Source organism: Quercus robur, chromosome 8, assembly GCF_932294415.1.
Source record: "Quercus robur chromosome 8, dhQueRobu3.1, whole genome shotgun sequence".
In the NCBI taxonomy this organism is placed as follows: domain Eukaryota; kingdom Viridiplantae; phylum Streptophyta; class Magnoliopsida; order Fagales; family Fagaceae; genus Quercus; species Quercus robur.
The window spans coordinates 9338033-9360171 of NC_065541.1; the positions used below are offsets into that span (position 1 = coordinate 9338033).

The following is a 22139-nucleotide window of genomic DNA, read 5'->3' on the forward strand; positions in this document are numbered from 1 at the left end:
TGATGTCATGTAGAAGTTTAAAAATGTAAACAAGCCGAGTGTAGCTGAGTATAAAAAATTCAAACTTATTCATTTTATTTTATTTCGAACATGAACTGAACTCAAGTTCATCACCAAACAATATTCAATGTTCAAGTTTTGTTAATTTATCTATCGAGCAAACTCGAACTTATTCACGAACTACTTTATTAACTTATTATTTTTCTATAGTAAAATTATGACTAAAATGTTTTGGTTATTCACAAATCTATGAATTTTTACTACAAATGGATTGTTTATTTTATGAATAAACTACAAATAATAATTTTATGAATCAATTTATGAACTTATACAATCAAATTTAAAGTTTATATAAATATACTTTTTTACACAAGTTTACATATAAATATATAGTTAATTCGAGCCCTCGTGTTTATGAGTTTGTTCACGAAGACATTATTTTGTTTGAGCTTGACTCATTTAATAATTGAGCTTAAAGTTGAGCTTGAACGTGAATTGTGTCGGTGAATTAGATAAATGATGGAATATTTGATTATTTTCAAACTTCAATTTCTTATCTTGATTACTTAATGGGTTTTGTACAATTCTTCCGCTGCTACAAAGCAAAGAGAGAAAAAGAGTTCCAAGTGCGTCCAGTTGAATCATAAAATGAAACAGTTCATCTAACCCAACCGTGTATTGTTCAACTTGGGTTGAAAAGATGAAAGAAACACACGCACACGCACACGTAGATTCTTAATTCCTAATTAGAAGTGGGACGTCGGATTCTTAAATCCTAAATGGAGGGGAAATTAATTAAAAAAAAATGAATGAAATCATTTTTTTGGTAACCTGATCCAATATGACTAGAGAGTAAGTTACTGATTGGTAGAAGAATTTTTGTTTTTGTTTTCTAAAAAAATTGAACTTGAAACTAGTTTTCAGATAATAATTTTTATATTTTACGTTTTTGGCTCCCACTTTTAAGAACAATTTTCAAAATGCTAAAAACAAAAATAATTGTTTGAGAGACTATTTCTATTTTTGAGATTTAAAAATATATATATTTACAAAAAGTAACGTATAGAATCTATAGATTACTCTATTTTTTCTTTTTCTTTTTCTTTTTTTTGTGTGTAGATAATGATAAGGGAGTAAAAGTCATCTTTTTTTTTTTTTTAATGATAAGTTTCAAATTTAAAGTGTGAGAATTCTTTTTGTGATATAGATAAACTCTTAAATTTAAGAGATAAAAGAGTTTGGACAAATATGTAGGGTCCATTGTTTTTAATTTTTTTACAACTATGTTATTAAAAACATTTTCTGTATCCTGAAAACACCCCCTGAACCGTTTTCAAAATCCTGTTTTACATCAAGAAAATAGGATATAGTTTTTTGAAAACTGTATTTAGAAAATATTAGCCAAACAATAAATTCAAATGTGGAACCCACCATTTTATGGATTGCAAAACAAAATTTTATATTTAAATACTTTTACCAAACAGCCCCTTAGATGAAAGATTTTGGATTTTGGATTTGGGTTTTTGTTTTTTATTTTTTATGAGAGATTTGGGTTTTTGTTGAATTATTATCTTTAAGTCAAATTGGGTTCAATTAAAGTGAAGAAGTCCTGACTTGGTGCAGAATGTGAACTATTAGAAAAGACAAAGAAACTCAAATTTAAAATAAACAAACAAATTATGTAAGTTATCTAGTTCTAGTTGAATAACCTCAGACATTGAAGTTAATATATACCACATTTATCTTAAAGCAACGGATATTTAGATTTTCGCTTAGTGATAGGAAAACTCACATTGATTTCTGCCCAAAAAAGAGAGTAAAGAAACTCAAAATCTCCGAAGTTAACTGTTATGTGTTAGTTTATACGTATAACATGATCAAGTACCATAATACCTAGGATCACAATCGATAAAAAATAGTATCACAATCGATAAAAATCAATTCAAACTAATAAGAGATTCATTTTTATAGATATTTAAAGAATCACATATCCTAGACACAAACAACATTCAAATTGCAAACCCAACATATATATGGTGTTGAACATATTCACATTTTCTTCATCTGAGAAAGCTCCTCAATATAAAAATAAAATTATTGGTCATTTCCAGCACCCAAGGATCCACTGTACAAGAAGAGTCAAGTATGGCTCTACTTGGGAATTACTGATCAACGTCGACCCCTAGCTCTGAAGTTCAGCGTTAGATTCCCTCTTGAATTTGTACAAAATGTGTGAATGAGAGAGACAGGCACACACACAAATAGAGAGAGATGTGTATGTGTCACTCTACTTATAGAATAGAGTCAGGATTGTCGAATTTCTGGTAGCAAATTAAATGGCCTTGATGCACTAGTTGAATTCCCAACTAAATCAATAAGCAATTCATCGAGCTTGGGAATCTCAATGATAAATAATATTTACCACTGACTTGCTGCTATATACTGTAGGCACATCGATTTCAGCTTTTCCACTTTCTGCATTTGAAAATTCTAGCCATTAAGAATAAATCCCAAAGACAACCAATGAAATTGGAAATTAAGTTCTTAATATAAGCATAAAAATTAATTGTCTTCCTCTTTTTCAATATCATTATTCACTAGAGTGTAAGATTCATCACCAACTTTAGTTTGGTCGGTGAAATATTTTTCATGTGTTATGCGTTTGCATATTAAGGACAATATAGCTTAGGCTAGGTGAGGAGAAGTTCAAGATGCATACGTATTGCCTTTCTTGACTTTTCATTTGCCATGTTTTTGTTGAAGATTCTAGAAATAATTCCAAGTTGGTAGACTTCCGTATATAGATTGATTGTAAATATATATGTTTCCTAGATTAGAGATTTGCTCTACACTGGCTTGGAGATTTGTAGTCCTAAACTTTAGCATTCCAATTATGTATAGTGGCTATTTATGCCCACAATATTGTAAAAAGAAAAGTATGAATGAAAACCAAGTTTTGACTTGGTATCAGAGCCTCCCGAAAATTTCCATCGCAGCAAACAACTACTCCCATACTACTCTGAACAACCATTGCAGTAAACAACTACCATCATATGGCTTCCGAATCCTCTACTCTCGAACCATCAACCCCAGTAATCCATATCCAATCTGAAAATTCTGGCTTCCATGCCGGAGTTGTCCTCACCGAAGTTAACTATGATGTATGGTCCCAAATATTAGAGATGCAAATCGCAGGACGTGAGAAGCTCGAATATATTATGGGTAAAACTAATCCACCGAAGGAAACTGATGCTACCTATGCAAAGTGGTGTGCAGAGAATCAAAAGGTCAAGGGTTGGTTGCTGACCTCCATGTCGCCAGAGATAATGAAGCGTTATCTTCGACTGCGTACCGTAAGGGAAATCTGGAGTGCTCTTGCCAAAGCATTCTATGATGGATCGGATGAGACACAACTCTCTGCACTGAATCAGCGTGCCTTCACCACCAAACAAGCTGGTCGACCTCTATCAACTTATTACAGTGAGCTTGTCGAAATTTTCCAAGAATTAGATTATCGTGATAAAGTTATCATGAAGGATCCCGATGATATTGTCACCTATAAGAAATCTGTTGCACGGTTGAGAGTGCACATCTTTCTTAGTGGTTTGGATGCAGAATTCGAACAGATTAGAGGTGAGGTTCTTCGGAAGGACCCCTCGATGGACCTCGCCAACACCTATGCCTATGTCCGTCGAGATGCTGTACACCGAGCTACCTTAAATGCTGAACCCCATAATCCTAAGTCTTCCTCTCTAATGGCTCGACGCTCTAAGCCCCAACCTCGACAATCCGCTCAAAAGACTGATTCTGACCAAGCACGATCTCAGAAGGGCTGTTATGAAATAGGTGCTGCTAAACCCGAACGTTTGTGCACTCACTGTGGTGAGACAGGCCATACAAAGGCACGGTGTTATGACTTAATTGGCTATCCAGATTGGTGGGATCTAGCAAAGGCACCGCGCAAGCGCAATTCGAAGCCAAACCACAACCACCAAGCCTCTGTTGTTGTGACCAAACCTTCCAATGATGTTGCAGAAGCTTCCTCTTTGATTGCTACTTCAGGTAACATTGGTAAGGTTTTCCATACTTCTGCATTAGATAGTAGTAGTAGTACATGGATAATTGATTCCGGTGCTACGGATCACATGACCTTTGACAGTCAGCATGTTCCGTCTATGAAACAATCCACCACACATATAGTCTCTACCGCCAATGGCAATCCCTCACTTGTGATTGGGGAATGTTCAATTCCTCTCTCAGATAATTTGAATCTTGATTCCGTTTTAGTTGTACCTTCCCTCAACCATAATTTATTGTCTGTTGATCAAATCGACAAGTCCTCCGAAATTTGGTTGTGGCACAGGCGCTTAGGTCATGCGTCTTTTGGATATTTAAAAATATTGTTCCCAAAGTTGTTTTCTCAATTAAATACTTCAGATTTCAAATGTAGTATTTGTGAACTTGCAAAAAGTCACCGCATATCGTTCCCATTGAGTATGAATAAAAGTCCAGTACCTTTTATGTTGATTCACTTTGATGTATGGGGGCTGGCCAAAAACCCGTCCTTGAATGGTTCTCGTTGGTTTGTCTCATTTATTGATGATCACACTCGTATGACTTGGGTTTGCTTGATGAAATCAAAAAATGAAGTTAGCTCCTTATTTCAGAAATTTCATAAGATGATCACCACTCAATACCAATCTCACATACAAGTTCTTCGCACTGATAATGGTGGAGAATTTGTTAATAAGGACCTGAAGAAGTACTTGTAGGAACATGGCATATCTCACCAGACAACTTGCCCTTATTCCCCTCAGCAAAATGGGGTTGCGGAGCGTAAGAATCGCCACCTACTTGAAGTTGTACAAGCCTCTTTGTTTGGAGCTCACATGCCCACCAGTTACTGGGGTGAAGTGCTCAGTGTTGCGGCTTACCTCATTAACCGTGTACCCTCCAGCTCGCTGAATTTTCAGACTCCCTTTGAAGTTCTTCATTCAACTGTAACTGCTCCTACTGCTCCGAATTTATCACCTAGAATTTTTGGGTGCGTGGCATTTGTGCATCTTCCTAAGCCATTGCGTGATAAGTTGGAACCACGAGCCCTACGATGTGTCTTTGTTGGCTATGCCTCACTTCAGAAAGGCTACCGTTGCTATCACCCCCCATCACGGAAAATGTTTGTCACCCTTGATGTTGTCTTTCATGAAAATGACATGTACTATACTGTTCCCAAGTCCTCAATTCAAGGGGAGAGACAAAATGAATTGCAGACTCTAAATCTAAATCCTTCTTTGGACCATTTGGATACAAGTGGTGAGTGTCTAGAGGAGGAAACTGTGTGTCCAGAGGAGGAAACCGTGCTGCATGAGCAACCTGTTCTTGACCAACCAGACGTTAATTTGAATGGGGAAAATAATCAGAATCAGATGGAAGCGACTCCATTTCAAGTACCATCTAACCAATTGTTTTCTGAGGTCAATTCCTTTCCTGAACCCCAGGTACATTCTGAATCTCAATTCCTTCCAAAAGTACTACCTAATCGAGCCACTAGAGGTATACCTAGAGTTAGCTATGAACCTGTTCTTTGTTCCAATCCTAAGTATCTCATGAGCAACTATGTATCCTACCATAGACTATCAAAAGAAAGTGAGTCATTTGCGAATCAATTATCTGCTGTATCTATTCCTACTAACATGCAGGAAGCTCTGGGAGATCATAGGTGGAAGGAAGCTATGAATGAAGAAATGAAGTCACTTCAAAAGAACTCAACTTGGAAAGTTGTTGAGCTGCCTGAAGGAAAGAAACATGTTGGATGTAGGTGGGTTTTCACAGTCAAATACAAGGCAGATGGAACCATTGAACGATTCTGTAAGGTTGAATTTATTCAACCATCTAATTGGCTTTATTCCGTGCCAAATTTGCTTGTAATTCAACATTTAGTAACCCTGTATTTAGGTGGGTTTGTTGTAAGGGTAGTGAGTGAGATAGAGTGAAGTTTGCTCAAGAGTGTGCAAGAAAACAGAGACTCACGGCTGGGACTCACGGGTGGACTCGCAGCTACAAGCCGCCAGAAGCAGCACACGTGCCAAGCATGCTGGAAGATGAACAGTCATGCTAGCTGGAGCACTACAGGACAAAACAGGACAACTGGCCATACGGTTAACTCGCGACTGGATCTCGCGACTTGGTCAAGCTGCGAGGTCAAGCCGCGAGCCATCCCTGTTTTGTAAAACCTGACGTTTCACATTCCTCTCCCTCTCCAGTATAAATACCCCTTTAACCCACGATTGAAAGAGAGCTTTCAGAGAGAATTTTGAGAGAGAAACCCTAAAGAAAAACAAGATTGTTTCACCCACAATCTATACCTTAGAGTCTCTTCAAATTCCCCTACTCTCTTCCTCTCCATTGTTAAATCCTTGAGAGGCATTATACCAAACCTGGTTCTCACCATCATCATCACTGTGAGACAGTTGTTTGGGTTTCTGGAAAGCAGTTAGGAAGGAGCCAATCTTCATTGGTTGATGCTACGGTCTAGTAGCGGAATCCGGGAAGCTAGAAAAGAAAAAGGTTCGGCACAACCTCGTTGGAGCAAGAAGCTTGGAGGGCTTAGGTGCACTGGGTAGATTAGGCTTGGAGGGTCTATTGCTGTCCTTGTATCCCAACTGTATTTTCTAGTGGATTGATTACCGCTTGGAAGGCGGCGGAGTGGTTTTTCGCCGAGGACTTCGGTTTCCTCTTCGATAACATATCGCGTGTTGTCTTTGTGTTTGCATCTTCCTTCCTCTCTATCTTTGCCTTTATATTATCTGCTGTGTTTTTATTCTGTTATGGCTTAGATAGTATTTAACCAATTTCGTATTATAGCATGTGTTAAGTTTCCGCACACTAGTTGTTTGACATATTGCTTGTATTGGTTAAGTTGTATTTTGGGGGTCTAAACGTTCAAAGGTGTTTTGTACACGTTTTTGAACTTTCAGATTCAAAGCTAGACTAGTCGCCAAGGGGTACACTCAAACTTATGGAATTGACTACATGGAGACATTCGCACTAGTAGCAAAAATCAATACTGTTTGTATTCTTATATCCTTGGCGGTGAATCTTGACTGGCCATTGCACCAGTTTGATGTGAAGAATGCCTTTTTGCATGGAGACCTACAAGAAAAAGTATACATGGAGTTGCCCCTTGGATGTAATATGCAGTCAGAAGGTGGAAAACATGTTTGCAGATTAAAAAAAGGCCCTATATGGTCTGAAGCAATCTCCGAGAGCATGGTTTGGAAGGTTTATGAAGTCAATGAAAGCTTTTGGATACAAGTAGAGTAACTCAGATCATACTCTTTTTGTGAAGCATAAAAAAGGAATGATTACTTGTCTCATTGTGTATGTTGATGATATGATAGTAACAGGAAATGATTCAGAAGAAAGGAGAGCATTGCAGAACCATCTAGCTCGAGAATTTGAGATGAAGGACCTTGGTCCATTGAAATACTTCCTAGGTATTGAAGTGTCAAGATCAAAGGAAGGTGTCTTTCTATCTCAAGGAAAATATGCCTTGGATTTACTAAGTGAGACTGGTATGATGGCATGTAGTCCAGTTAGCACTCCTACGGAAGAAAATTTGAAGCTAGGCATATATCCGGATCAAGTCCCAACCAACAAGGAGAGGTATCAAAGATTAGTTGGGAGACTGATGTATCTTGCACATACTCAGCCTGACTTGGCATATTCACTAAATTCCGTGAGCCAATTCATGCATTCTCCAAGCGAAGAACATATGAATGCAGTTACTCGCATTTTGCGCTACTTGAAATCATCTCCAGGGAAAGGGATTATGTTTAAAAAGGGGAATAATCTGGATGTCAAAGGATACACTGATGCAGATTGGGCTGGATCAATCAAAGATAGGCGGTCTATAGCAGGATATTTCACTTTTGTAGGAGGAAATTTGGTCACTTGGCGAAGCAAGAAGCAAGCTGTAGTTGCTCTATCTAGTGCTGAATCTGAGTTCAGAGGAATGGCTAAGGCAGTATGTGAATTATTATGGATCCGTAATTTATTAAAAGATCTGAATATTAAGCATGACAGCCCAATGAAGCTCTATTGTGATAACAAGGTAGCTTGTGATATTGCCCACAACCCAATTCAGCACGATCGAACCAAACATGTGGAAGTTGATAGGCATTTCATCAAGGAAAAACTAGAGGCAAGGATCATTGAAACACCTCATGTCTCATCTCAAGAACAACTTGCTGACCTACTCACCAAGGCCGTATCAAGTCGAGCATTTCATGATGGTCTCAACAAATTGGGAATGAGCGACATCTACGCACCAACTTGAGGGGGAGTGTTGAAGATTCTAGAAATAATTCCAAGTTGGTAGACTTCCGTATATAGATTGATTGTAAATATATATGTTTCCTAGATTAGAGATTTGCTCTACTGGCTTGGAGATTTGTAGTCCTAAACTTTAGCATTCCAATTATGTATAGTGGCTATTTATGCCCACAATATTGTAAAAAGAAAAGTATGAATGAAAACCAAGTTTCTACTGTTTTCTACCTTTTCAACTAGTGTAGTTTTATTTTCATTTTCTTTTAGGTGAAAGCATTTAATGCTTTGCTTTCTTGTCTCCCTTGTAAGTTCTGTATGTAGCTTCTGTGGTTATGCATGTAAGACATCCAATAGAAGTACTGTATCCAAGAAGTGATATCGCAAGAAGTGTGTGGTAGTTCAATAAGTGTTTGTACAAAGAGTAGTATTCAACAAGTGTAAGGGAAATAGCAAGAGAGAAATAGTGAGTGGTGTGTGTAGCAAAGTGTGTGTAATGTATTAAGCATCAATAACAGTTTCTATTTTATTGATAACTCCTTTTAGTATTCTACTTGAGTGTGGTGAGGACAAAGTATTTGACAAAATACTTCTCTTTTGAGTGTCAAATTTAAATCTCTACATAGAGGTGCTTAGTGATTATTGGATTACTTCTATTTTCAAATAAAGGTATCAAACTTTGGTTCCAACTTCCAAGTTTGTGTCTAAATCAAAATAAATTGACATTTAAAGTCACAAATATTAGTAGTTTATAACAATATCATGAATACTAAGAAAATGTACAGTATGATTTCTTTTACCTCTACAACTCTTTTAACTTTGATATGTGCTCTTCAGGGAATGTGTGCCAAAAAGGGAGCCTGATGGCTGCAAGTTTTTTGAGACTCAAGCTAATTAGGAGTTATAAAGGAATAATATTCATTAATAATCCAACCTGTTAATCCAAATTAAACTAGACCAGCACTCAAGCAGTCAAGAGTTGCTGATAAAATAAAAGTACCAACCTTCACACATGTTAAAGAAGCAAATGTTCACCGAGACACTTATCAAGGAGAAAACAATGGTGCTGGATAATCTGTTTCAGAAGAAAAAAAAAAAAAAAAATATATATATATATATATATATATATCATTACATACACATCAAAGACTAGTTACTCTCAAATCTCAACACATGAGCAAACACTACAATATTTGACAATACACAGCTTTATTTCTCTAAAAGAATCATCCATATACAACTTTTTCTTAGAAATTGTACATTCAAATCTAACATAATTCCTTTTTGCTAGAGAAAAAATAACCTATTTTATTTTTAAATGAAGGCCATAACTCATCTATGCCTTTTCCAGTCTAAAGTTTGTTATGCACCACGTGCCAATTATATTCAAGAACATGAGAATATGCATTAATATATTACAGTGTTGGTGCACTCAGCATTTTTGAAATTTTATGACAAATTTTGCACATAAAAATAACATAGAAAACTTAATGAATTTCATATATAAGTATGATCTTCCTCCCCCCCCCCCCCCCCCCCCCCCCAAAAAAAAAAAAAAAAACATTAAGGTAACAACGGCTCAAGCCAAAGCTTACTAATTTTAATATTCTGATATAGGAAAGGCTACAAGAATCCAATCAAAGACAGAATACTGGAAGACCACAAGGTTCTTTCTTGTTATTATTATTTAATTAGAACTATTAGTCTATATTGTGTGTGCATAATCATAACCAATCCTGAACATTGTAACCGCATTGTCTCATGTCATTCGGAATTTGACACAAATTTGTTCCAGTAATATTTGTAAGGAAGCTAGGATTAGCATACTTAAAGCTGTGCCATTTCCTTCAATACTTAGAATCATAATCCCAAATGAGGCTTTCCAATAAAAGATTAATAAATTGTAAGCATCTAAAAAAAGATTTGATAAACTCATAATTATGTTAATGGAAACTTACCTTTTGAAAAGATTTGTTCTCTGCAATGAAATTCCACCATAAGGATTGTTAACCACTCCTTCATAGAACAACCCAAAATTTAGTTTGATTTCTGTTTGAGCAAGAAAAGAATTAGAAGAAATCATAAAATTATAATACAAAAAACAAGAGAATTAAACCTACTTAATCAATACACAGAAACCACTTAATTTTTTTTAATCTAATATCTCCGAACCTTTTATTTCAACTTTGAATTTATGCAGCATGAACAAGAACAAGGGCCATGGATATGACACTACAGACACGCACTAACATGGGTAGATCATGGGAAAATAAGACAATAACATTAATCTATTTCTGTTTGTGTGTTCTAACACTTGTAAGTAATATCATGAACAAGTACCTATGTGTGTCTTTGTGGCAAATTAGGTCCATTACATTATTAAAATAGTGGCTGTCAAACATATAATCAGGGATGGCTCATGATGAGAAAAATTATTGAAAAATTCCAACAGCAAATCAAATTATACCTTTCTTAGGTGTCAAGATATGCATTGCTTGAACATTGCATCATTTTTTAAAGCAATTACCTCACTACGCTATCAGCAGCCCTGGCCCTAGCCTGGATGTAGGAAAAGCAATTTCAAGAACTAAGAAAACATATACTCCCTTCATGCCATGATATGGGTTCACATTCCCAGTTTTTACCTAATATATTTGTACCTTGTCAAAGTCGAGGAATATTTATTTTCACCTTTCAGATAACAGCCTTTTCATATCACACCAGTTACAAGAGATATATTGTATTTTATGCTTATTTAAATTAAATGTAGAACTAGGGTGAAGATTGGACTTTACTTATGACCTAGAAAGCACAGACACTTTATTTAGGGTGCCGTACCCATGTTGTATTAGTGTCGTACCCATGTCATACCAGCTATTTCATGTTATAATTTTTCAGAAATGATTCGTGTTGCCGTGTTGTACCCATACCCATGTCCATGTTTGTGATTCCTAGCTTATGTCAGATAATTGTAATAACACCTTATGCATTTTTTTATGTAAATTGTATAGAGCAAGCCCAAAACTTTAACTGCAAAAGGAAAAAACCATCTAAGGAGAAATATTATTTTTTAAACAAAAGAATAATTTAGATATAAGGTTTTACCCACAGTTATAAAAACCGTACCAAACCACTAGTTTAATCGTGAACCAAAGCATAATCTGGAATGGTACAATATAAAATACCAAATATGCAATGACCCATTATTAAACCGTGTAAACCGACAGATTGCATGGGTTAATCTTTTTAACCACAAATAAAACCAAAAAACTACTGTGTATTTAGTTAATAGTTATTTACTAAACTATTGAAGATTGAAAAGATAATTTGATAAAGACATAAAGTGATAAAGACTAAAAACTAAAAGACTAAAGAGATAAAGTAAGAGTTGTGCCATGAGATGTAATTTATATATATAAATATATATATATATATATATATTAAAAAAAAAAAACACAAATGTAAATGATATGTTTAATTTTTTTTTATTCTCTAACTTTATATCATATCATATGATGTTTTTTTTTATTGTTATAAAATTATAATCTATTAATTTACCTAAATGGAGTATTTTTATTTTATTTTAGTTGCTTTTTATAATTATAAAATATATTATATAATTAAGTAATAAAACTACAATTGAACCAATGAATCAGTGAACCAATTCTTCAGCCGGGTCAACCTCCGGCTGAAGAATTAACATTATATGTACATGAGATTTTCTTTTTACTAAGTATGTACTTGGTATTTTAACTTAATCATTGGTTACAACTGGTGCAAAATTAACAAATTCTATTGGTAAGTACAAACCTATTGAGTTTGAAACCATGACCTCACCCTCCATTCCATTATTATTGAAGGAGGAAGTACTAATTGAGCTATGGCTCATTGGTCATAAGTGACCTCTTCTCCATAGTATTTTTATTTATAAGAAAGTTAAAGCCATGTATATTGTTTGTACAAGATATGTAAGCATAACTATTTGCTCATGAACAATGTTTACTTTTCTCTACAAGGCATTCCAATAATAAGTTCTTAAGGTAATACTTATTGTAATTACAAAATGTACATACATACATACATACATACATACATATATATATATATATATATAGAGAGAGAGAGAGAGAGATGGGTTCAAGTAACACCGTAGATTTCTAAGAGATCTAACAGTTAAAAAAGACATCATTAAATGTTATTGCTTTCCACTTTTGTCTCTCTCCTTATTTATTGTTTTTCACTTGATTAAAGGGCACTTACCATTTTTAACAACCTACTTTTCAAATGAGTCATTAAATTCTCTCCACCCAACCCGTATTCTTCTTCTACTATTCTCTCTCTCTCTCTCTCTCTCTCTCTCTCTCTCTCTCTCTCTCTCTCTCTCTCTCTCTCTCTCTAGACCACTTTGAACTCAACTCCTTCTCCTGCATTGACCCACACAACTTATTTGAGCTACATTTTAAATTTCTTAGCTTGTTAAATTAATTCAAAATTATAATATAGTTTTAGATATCAGTCCAAAACCAACTGAGGCCAAAAATTTCAACTTTTTTACTGGTTATAAGTCCTCTGTCACTTGGCAATGGAGTGAGGGAGATTTGGTCTGAATGTCAATTTAGAAAACTAAACAAAAACGTCATTTTTTTCTTGAATCTCTCCTTAAAATTTTCTTTTGCTGTGTTTTTATCAAAAAGAAGCTTTAAATTTTCTTAGAAAACTATTGCTCTGTCTGTTCTACTAGGTTCATCTTTTAGATTTGTCTTTTTCACAAATCTTTCGTATAGTTTGTAGTTTAAATTTATGATAAACTACACGTGACAAATTGTTAATTGTTAATCTTTCGTATTTGTCACGTGTAATCTTTTGTGGATTTGGTGGCTTTAGGTATTGCATAAATCTTTCACATGGTTTCCATGCCCAGATTTTTCCAATACATTAGAAATCTACAGTCCATCTTTCTATTAAAAAGATAAGTATTAAACCCGAGGAAACAAAAAAGTTTTAGATTGCAATGAAAATTTAGAAATTTCTATTGTAGCTTTCACTTGCTTGTCAATGAAATGGGAGGTTTGGCCATGGTGGGATGCTCTTTAGTAGATTAATATAGTTTCTAGGTTGTTGAAAATGGCGTGTGCCTTTAATCAAGTGAAAAAAAAAAAAAAAAAAAAAAAAAAATTAGGAGAGAAAAAAAATACTAGTATTAATTAGGAATGAGGTGGAAAGTAATAGCATTTAATGATATTTTTTTTAACCGTTAGATATTTTAAAAATCTATGGTATAAAGAAGGTGTAACTTAAACTCATCTCATATATATATATATATATATATATTCCTAAATTGAATTTGTGTAGATCAGTAACTCAAAGTGAAATAAGTAAGAGAATGCCAAAGAACCATAGAAAATTACTATAATAAAACTAGTTGGAGGTAATCCTAAATTTATTCACAAAGGATTTGCAAGTAAGTGAGACATGAAATGGTTACAGAGCTATAGTCTTCAAAGACATAGAAGACTGGTTCATAGCTACAGATATAGAGATTCATTCTAATGTCTACAAAATAAGAACATCAACAACCGAAGAAAAGACTTACATCTATACCTAGTTCCATCAAGTAAGAAGTCATCAAAATGATCATTTTTGGGGCACAAGACTCATATGTATGAGGAATTGCTTTCATCAACAGCTACAGATATCAACCCAACAGTATTGAAGTTGTGGGCCTGTGGCTCTGTCATCGTTACTGATTCAAGTGTTTGCAATAAATACTTGAGCAACAATCCTATGATTGAGCCTTCAATTAAGAGAAATAGAAAGAGAAGCACCCAAAGATGTGAATCCAAAAATGCAACTAAAGTAGGAGGCATACCTTGGTATCAAAGTTCAATCAAGATTTTCTTGTTTCCTTTGATGGTGGATACAACTTGGAATTGGAACCATCATTGACAAAAGCATGGACCATTGAAAGCCCTGAATCTTCTTCTCTGTTTTTGAAAGCCCTGGGATCTATCTCTTCCATTTTCCTCAGAGCCCTTGAGTTTCCAAAAAAACAGAAAACACACAAAAGCTTTTTTGTTTCATTATCTTTGGTTCCCTAAACAGAGAGAGTGAATAATAAAAAAATTAGGTACTTGCTTATGGGTTTGTGAAGAAAAATAATGAGACAATTATGGTTTTTGACCTTGGAGGTGGTACCTTTGCTGTTTTAGGTATGCCAACTGCTTTGTTACATCTCTTTTAGGAATTTTATGTTATTGGTAAGTTGCACGTGCACCTGTTGAAAAATCTCACCCACCACCCATTTTTATGGGACTGTCATTGGAGGTAGAGTTCATCAAATCTTTTTGGCTTCTCTCTTGCTAATCCACTTCATATGTTCATTTCTACTTGTTGGAACAAGACAAATGAGCAGAACTTTCACTTATATTCTTTGTTTTCTGATCTGTTAGCTGTTACTTAATTTCAATTTTGCAGTCTATACTATAATTTTGTACACAGACTATAATTTGTCAAAAGGCATACCTGTCTAATAAATTTCAACACAATTCTTCAAACTTGACCCTTGTCAGAGTGGTGTCAATGTCTTTTGGGCCATTTGCAGTGGCGGTAATAAGGTAAACTGGAAAAACAAAAGTATATTCTCAATAAATATGAAAAAGAGAGATCCACTTATAGAAAGAAGTTACATAAATAGCCACATACCTAATATTGGTCTGAGTCAAAGACGACAGCTCCATTTTCACTTTCTCAGCACTCTCAGTGACAAGTAGAGCCTGCTTGCCTTTCAAGGACCAGTTGAAACTGCTTTGAGTGATGCAAAGCTTTCCTTCAAAGATATAGATGAAGTAATCCTCATTGGTGATTCAACTTGCATCCTAGCTGTTTAGGAACTGGTGAGGAAGATGACTGGAAACGAGCCCAATGTGACTGTAAATCCTGATGAAGTTGTTGCTCTTGGAGCTGCAGTTCAGGTTCGTCCTTTTCTCCTATTGAAACCATGACCTCACCCCCCATTCCATTATTATTGGAGGATGAAGTACCAATTGAGCTATATAACTCATTGGTAATAAGTGACCTCTTCTCCACAGTATTTTTATTTATAAGAAAGTCAAAGCCATGTATATTGTTTGTACAGGACATACAAGCATAACTATTTGCTCATGAACAATGCTTACTTTTCAATAGGAGACTTGTTCATAGATGCAAATATAGTGATTCATTCTAATGTCTACAAAATAAGGACATCATCAACCAAAGAAAAGACTTACATCTGTACCAGTTCCATCAAGTATGAAGTCATCAAAATACCAGAACAGAGGATCCTAGGGACAGAAGGATCATTTTTGGGCACAAAACTCATATGTATGAGGAATTGCTTTCATTAACAGCTACAGAAATCAACCCAACAATGCTGAAGTTGTGGCTCTATCATAATTACTGATTCAAGTGTTTGCAATAAATACTTGAGCAAAAATTCTACAATTGAGCCTTTAATTAAGATGTGAATCCAAAAATGCAACTAAAGAAGGAGGCATACCTTGGCATCTAAGTACGATCAAGATTTTCTTAGCTTCTTTGATGGTGGATATAACTTGGAGTTGGAACCATCATTGACATAAGTGGGGGCAATTGAAAGCCCTGAATCTCCTGCTCCATTGTTGAAAGCCCTGGGATCTATCTCTTCCATTTCCTTCAAAGCCCTTGAGATCCCAAAAACCAAAAAAAAATAAAAAACAGAAAACACGCAAAACTTGTTTGTTTCATTTTCTTTAATTTTCCAAACAAAGAGACTGAATAATAAAAAAGAAGGTACCTGGACATGAGCATTGCAGTTGGAAGGGTTGGACGAGAGCTTCGTTTCCAGAGTTGGAATTGGATTTGAAGCCATCCGAAGTGGGCCAGGTAGTGTTTTTGGGGACGTCTGGCATAGGGTGGTCAACGGTTTCTTCTTCGCGGTCGGCATTGATGTCCGAAATCTCCTCCATTGTTGAAAGCCCATTGATCCATATTAGAGTCACAGCTATGTCTAGCACTTGGACTTGGCAAGTGAAAAACATCAGATTTTTGGGAACAACAGATGCATTCTACATGGACCCCCCACCTTGTTGGATGGTTTTTAACCCAATCCTCCATTTTACTTGTTAACTCAACGTAGTTTAGTTCAGACAGTTTTGACTTATTCAATCGGTTCTATAATTTCTTATTAGATAAAGAAAATATCCAAAGATGGTCGGAGAATTCATATAGATGAGTTAAACCAAGGCTCTCTTTTTCACAACTATTGATGGAAAGGTAAACATAACAAGAAGACGGTGGTGGATATTTCACAGGTCCAAAAGCAAAACAGACATAAAAAATATTTGGAAATTTGTGACCAATCCAAAATGATATGACATTTCCATCACTTTCATGGTTTAAGTTCAACCACTTTGGAATCTCAGTTCCTGGTAGTTTAATTATAAAAGGCGAGCGATGGAGACGAATCTCATCCAATATATCACTTGTTGATGTTTGTGGATCCATTAATATGCTGCTTCTTGTTCCCTTGCAAACTTTCTTTGGTAAAAACCCCAAAATTTTTTCAATCTGCATGCAATTAGAAAATTCAACAAATTAAATTAGGGAAGAAAGTAACAAAAATTGTTTCTTTACAACCTATAAAAGAGAGACCTGATTCAATAATCTACTTGATGACTGTGGATTCAACGAATAGCTATTGCTTGCATTCACAAATTGTATAGATTGTGGAAGCCTTGGAATTTCCCGAAGCTGCTTGCAATGTCCTATATGAAGGAACTCTAATGTAGGAAATCTGCTAAGGCTTTCGAGGATGCTAACAATATTAGTTGCATATAGATCTAGATATTTCAATACGGGGAAGTACTCGGGTTTCATCAAAAAATCTAATTCAATTATATTATTATTGCCTCTGAAACTCATGAATTCCAACATCAAAAACCCATATCTGGAAAAACAATCCAAATAATCGCATGTCTGTCTCAATTTGGCAATGGGAATAGATAGTCCAACAAGAAGTTGTAATTTATAGATGTCATCTGGAAGATTCCTAAGGTTTTTGCAATCCTCTAAGTCTAAGCTATAAAGCCTAGTGAGATACTTGATTGATGAAGGCAACTCTCGAATACCACTCCCACGTAAATTTAAACTCCTTAAACATTTCATTTTGGGATGAATTTTAGGAAACTTCTCAAGCCTTAAGCAGACTGTAAGAGAAAACTCCTCAAGAGATTTCAACCTGAGGTTGTTTGGAAGAATTTGAAGTTTTCCACAACCTCCGAGATCCCACATCTGAAGCTTATCAAGAAATCCAACTGACTCATGAACCTTAACTAAATTTTCACAATAGGAAAGATTCAATTCTTCTAAGTTTGGGGTACACAAATCAGATAATTCTATAATGGACTTGCACCTTTCAAGTTTGATATATTTTAAATATTATAGCTGAATTCCCTGTAGAAGAAAAAAAAAATTATTTTCAACCAACATTCAAATAAAATTTAAAGATATTATAATTTATAAATACTAATTCTCATACCAGTTTGAATGTTGTCTCCAATCTAATAAGACTATGTGGCATCTCAAGTGCAACAAATTTCTGAGGATAATAGTTGGATGGCAAGGAAAATGGAAATTCAGGCCATTGAAGCAAAGTTAACCCGTTGGGGAGATATTCAAGTTCTTCACAAATGTGTACATTACGAACTACAAGAAATTTGAGATTTTTCATCTTTTCAAAAGCTTTAGCTTCTATTGGCAACGTTATCAATTGAGGTGAGCAGCACATAATGCCTTGAATTTTACTTGATTCCTAGTTAGACAAAACATTAATTACACAAAATAATAGAACTATAAAAAAAAAATTTAAAAATTAAACATGCACAAATAAACTTAAATTTTCTTCAACATTAAAAAGAAAAAAAAAAATCAATAGAAAAGACTTATTTGGGAAAAAAGAGATGCAAAAGAGCTATACCATATTTGTAGTTAGTATTTCATTAGCATCCTCAAAACACCATATCCTACTACGTTCTCCCAGCTCCTTTGATTCTTGTTGAACAATTTCTCTCCCCATTTGTTGAAGTAAGTCATGCATCCATAACTTGCCAGATTGACCAACAGTTATGAGACACTTATCAATAAGTTTCCTAATTCCATAACCTAGATATAATTTGCAAGCGTCTAATATATTTGCTACGTAACTCCTATCAAATCCCTTAAAGAAACATGCAATATCCAGAAAAATATCCTTTTCAGTCTTTTCAAGTCCATCATAACTAATTTTGAGCTTTTCTTGAATTGTTTGGTGAGGGATATTCTTATACTTTTCCAATGCACTTTTCCATTCACATATACTTTTTCCACACAAATCAGAACCTATTATTTTAAGAGGTAATGGAAGGCCATTGGCATAATGTATGATTTGCTCTGCAACTTCTGAATAATCTTTCTTGGGTTCAATTTTTGGGAAGGCATGGAAGTTGAAGAGTTCACGAGATTCAGACTGATTTAATTCCTTAAGCTCATAAATTGGATGATCTTTTCCAAGAATGTTTAGCACTTGTTTATCTCTTGTTGTTACAATGACTCTGCTTCCTAAAGCAAACCAATTACATTCTCCAAGCAAATTTACCAATACTTCTGAATCATCCACATTGTCAAGAATTAAAAGAAGTCTTGTATGACAAAGCCTTTCCTTTATCATACTAATTCCTTTGGGTACACTGTCTACCTTTAAATTTTTGCCTGGTGAGATCTTAGATAGAAGCATCTCTTGTAGTTTGATTATGTCACCATTTGTTCTCAAATTTTCTCTGACATCCTCTAGAAAGCAACTCAATTCAAAACAATTAGCGATTTTGTTATAAATAGCCTTTGCAATTGTAGTCTTACCTACTCCTCCAAGACCATAAATCCCTACCATGCGAACATCATTTGACTTCATATCTAAAAGCAGTTCTATAGCATACGCACGAGAATATATTCCAACTGGGTGTTTAGTAACAAATAACTGAGTGTGATTCAATTTAGTGTCTAATATCACTTTAATAATTCTCTGGATAAATTGAGTTTCAGATTCAATACAGCTATCACACAAAGCATAAGAAACATATAATAAGTTAGACAAATTGAAAAAATATATAGATGAGTCATTCATGTACAAAGAGTTCAAAAGTTCAAAAGTTATTGTGGGTTAGAATAGTAAGTTCATCTAATCGATAGTGCCTAGAAGCAAGGATCTTGTACTAGATTTGTAACTTCTCGGGTTGGGTTTCCCTGGTAATCCTTTTTTTTTTTTTTTTCATTGGAGATGTTCTCTACCAATTTTTTTTCACTTCCTCACCATATTTTTTTGTGAGCTACAATAGATTTTCAATTAAAAGAGTTAAATATTTGTTTTAGTAAGCATGTAATGAAGTTTCATTGAATGTCATTATTGAATAAATATTTTTTCAGCTACAATAGATTATCAATTAAAAGAATTAATTTATGGTTTTATTGAGCAAACAATGAAGTTGCTTGTTCTTAACTTAGCATTACATCTTCAAGAGATCAATGATTTTTTTTTAGAACTGATGATATTTGTTTGTTGAGAGAACAATTACTTACAAGATTTTACATATCATGAAAAACTATTATTATAAACAGAAGTTAGTCATTATGGACATAATGTAGTTCAACACTCGATCTTAATAAAAAATTTAAGAATTATACAAATAAATGGTAGGGACTAAAAAATCAATACTTTATCAACTTTGTTTTTAGAGTAGTTTGTTCTACCATCGACTTTTATAACTTAACTACCTCAGTAATAGAAGATTCTATGAAAAACAAGATACTTTCATAATCTAGCATTTTGTGAAAATATTTTTTTTTTGTGAATCCCATAACAAAACTATTTAACTCTATAAACTTACAGAAGAGCAGTGAATAGTTACATACCCCTCCTTGTAATGCAACCCAGACAAGCCAGTTGCTTTAGTCAAAGCTATCCTCCACCTCCGAACCTTCTCCATGTTATCCTTTAAATTTTCTTCATGTTGAGTTAGCACTGCTCCAAACTTTCCCTTTTGTTTATGTATTTCTGGTAGAACCAACTGTCCGTTATTCCTGCACTCAAGAATCTTTACAAGTTCATCTAAGCACCAATTGGAAGATGCGTAATTTTCAGAGAACACAACAACCGAACTCTTTGACAATTCAATAGGGATTTTTCTAAAAAATAACTATAAAACCCAAACTATATTATAAGTTAGGCAACATTTCAAACATGTTGCATTTCTAACAATTCGAGTCCAGTGGACTCGATTTTCGGGTTCTAAATCGAGTATATTGTACTCGAGTTTCCTATTTTGCCAGTAGCTAAAGTGGACAAAGGGTCCACGTATGCACAGAAATCGAGTTCATTGGACTCGGTTTTTGTACATAGAAACCGAGTCCGATAGAGTTAGTTTTTGTACATTTAGTGAACTTGGTTTTTGTACATATAAACCGAGTCCAGTGGACTTGGTTTATATACATTGAAATCAAGTCCATTGGACTTGATTTCTTTTCGGCCCTCCACGTGTCCTGCAGATCGCACTCAAACTTTCAAAACTCACAGTCCTCTCACTCAAAAAACTCACAGTCTCTCTCATTCCCTCCCACTCTCAGTCTCTGTCTCACTCTCATTCCATCTCGCTCTATCTCACTCTCATTCCCTCTCACTCCGGTCTCTCACTCTCATTCCCTCTCACTCTCATTCCCTCTCGCTCCATCGATGTCCGTCTCTCTCACTCTCATTCCCTCTCCTACAGCTTTGTCGTCGTCGCCCCTCTTCTCCGTCGCCGTCACCCCTCCGCTTCGATGCCGTCGCCCCTCCGCTCTGTTGCCGTCGCCGTCCCAACAACCGCAAATGGTGCAATGGTGTTAGTGACAAATTTATACCACTCAATCAACATCAATCACAAAACTTTGCGTATGAAATGCCAACAATACTAATCTCAACCAAATTTGCATATACTCACCTCAGGTCACATACAAAAATAGTCATTGCCAATTTCATATTCTTTTAAAATTCCAAATCATTCTAGGGGCATGACTTTCAAAACCCATTCAAATAAGTTCTGATGAACAAAAATATTATATACCAACTAATTATCCATTGAAATCTCTGTTACAAATCTTAAATAAATATATCTTGAAATAATTTATGGTAAAAAGACTACAAATACTATCTTAGGTATCAAACTCATAATCCATTTCATATCCATGATAAAGACCTAAAAGTACTAAATATTCCTAACAATTGATCACAATATTTAGCACTAAATGTTCCCATCACAATATCCACAAGGGCCTCACAATATCCATTATAGATATTTTTTTCTTCAGTAAATTCATGATCTTATATAAATGTGTCCAAATATTTAGACATTAGTTTGGCGGTAAGTAATCAAGTTCATCATTCAATTGAGCACTAATGTCAAAACTCAAATAGCTTCACTTGTCATGATTAAATGCAAGCTATCAAAATAAAAGGACTGAACAAAACCAATTTCAAGATATGACTAGTTTTTTGGACATAACATGAGTCATACTATGAACGTGATTACACTTTTTATAATTAATCATAATATTAATTTCAAAAAAAAAAAAAAAACTAGCAAATAATCACAATATACTAACAAATAAACTAATGACAATATACTGGTAGACTGTAATGGTGATTACATAAGAATAGGAATAAGTATTACAAGGAATACGAGATGCTGTAATGTAATACTTATTACTATTCATTTGTTTGGTGATAA

At 34.7% G+C, this 22139-nt stretch overlaps 1 protein-coding gene across 4 annotated transcripts in view; it reads right to left on the reverse strand.

Annotated features, from left to right (window-relative positions):
* LOC126694481 (disease resistance protein RUN1-like) overlaps nt 1-22139 on the reverse strand; it is a 106269-nt gene that overhangs the window by 71492 nt on the left and 12638 nt on the right. The window contains exon 1 of one of the 4 annotated variants that reach the window (XM_050390800.1): nt 20355-20390. The exons of the other annotated variants lie outside the window; for them this stretch is intronic. Within the exon in view, the coding sequence (XP_050246757.1) occupies nt 20355-20363 (9 nt within the window). The 5' untranslated portion in view covers nt 20364-20390. Of the gene's footprint in view, nt 1-20354; nt 20391-22139 lie in introns of those variants that run through there. 4 annotated transcript variants of the gene reach the window in all.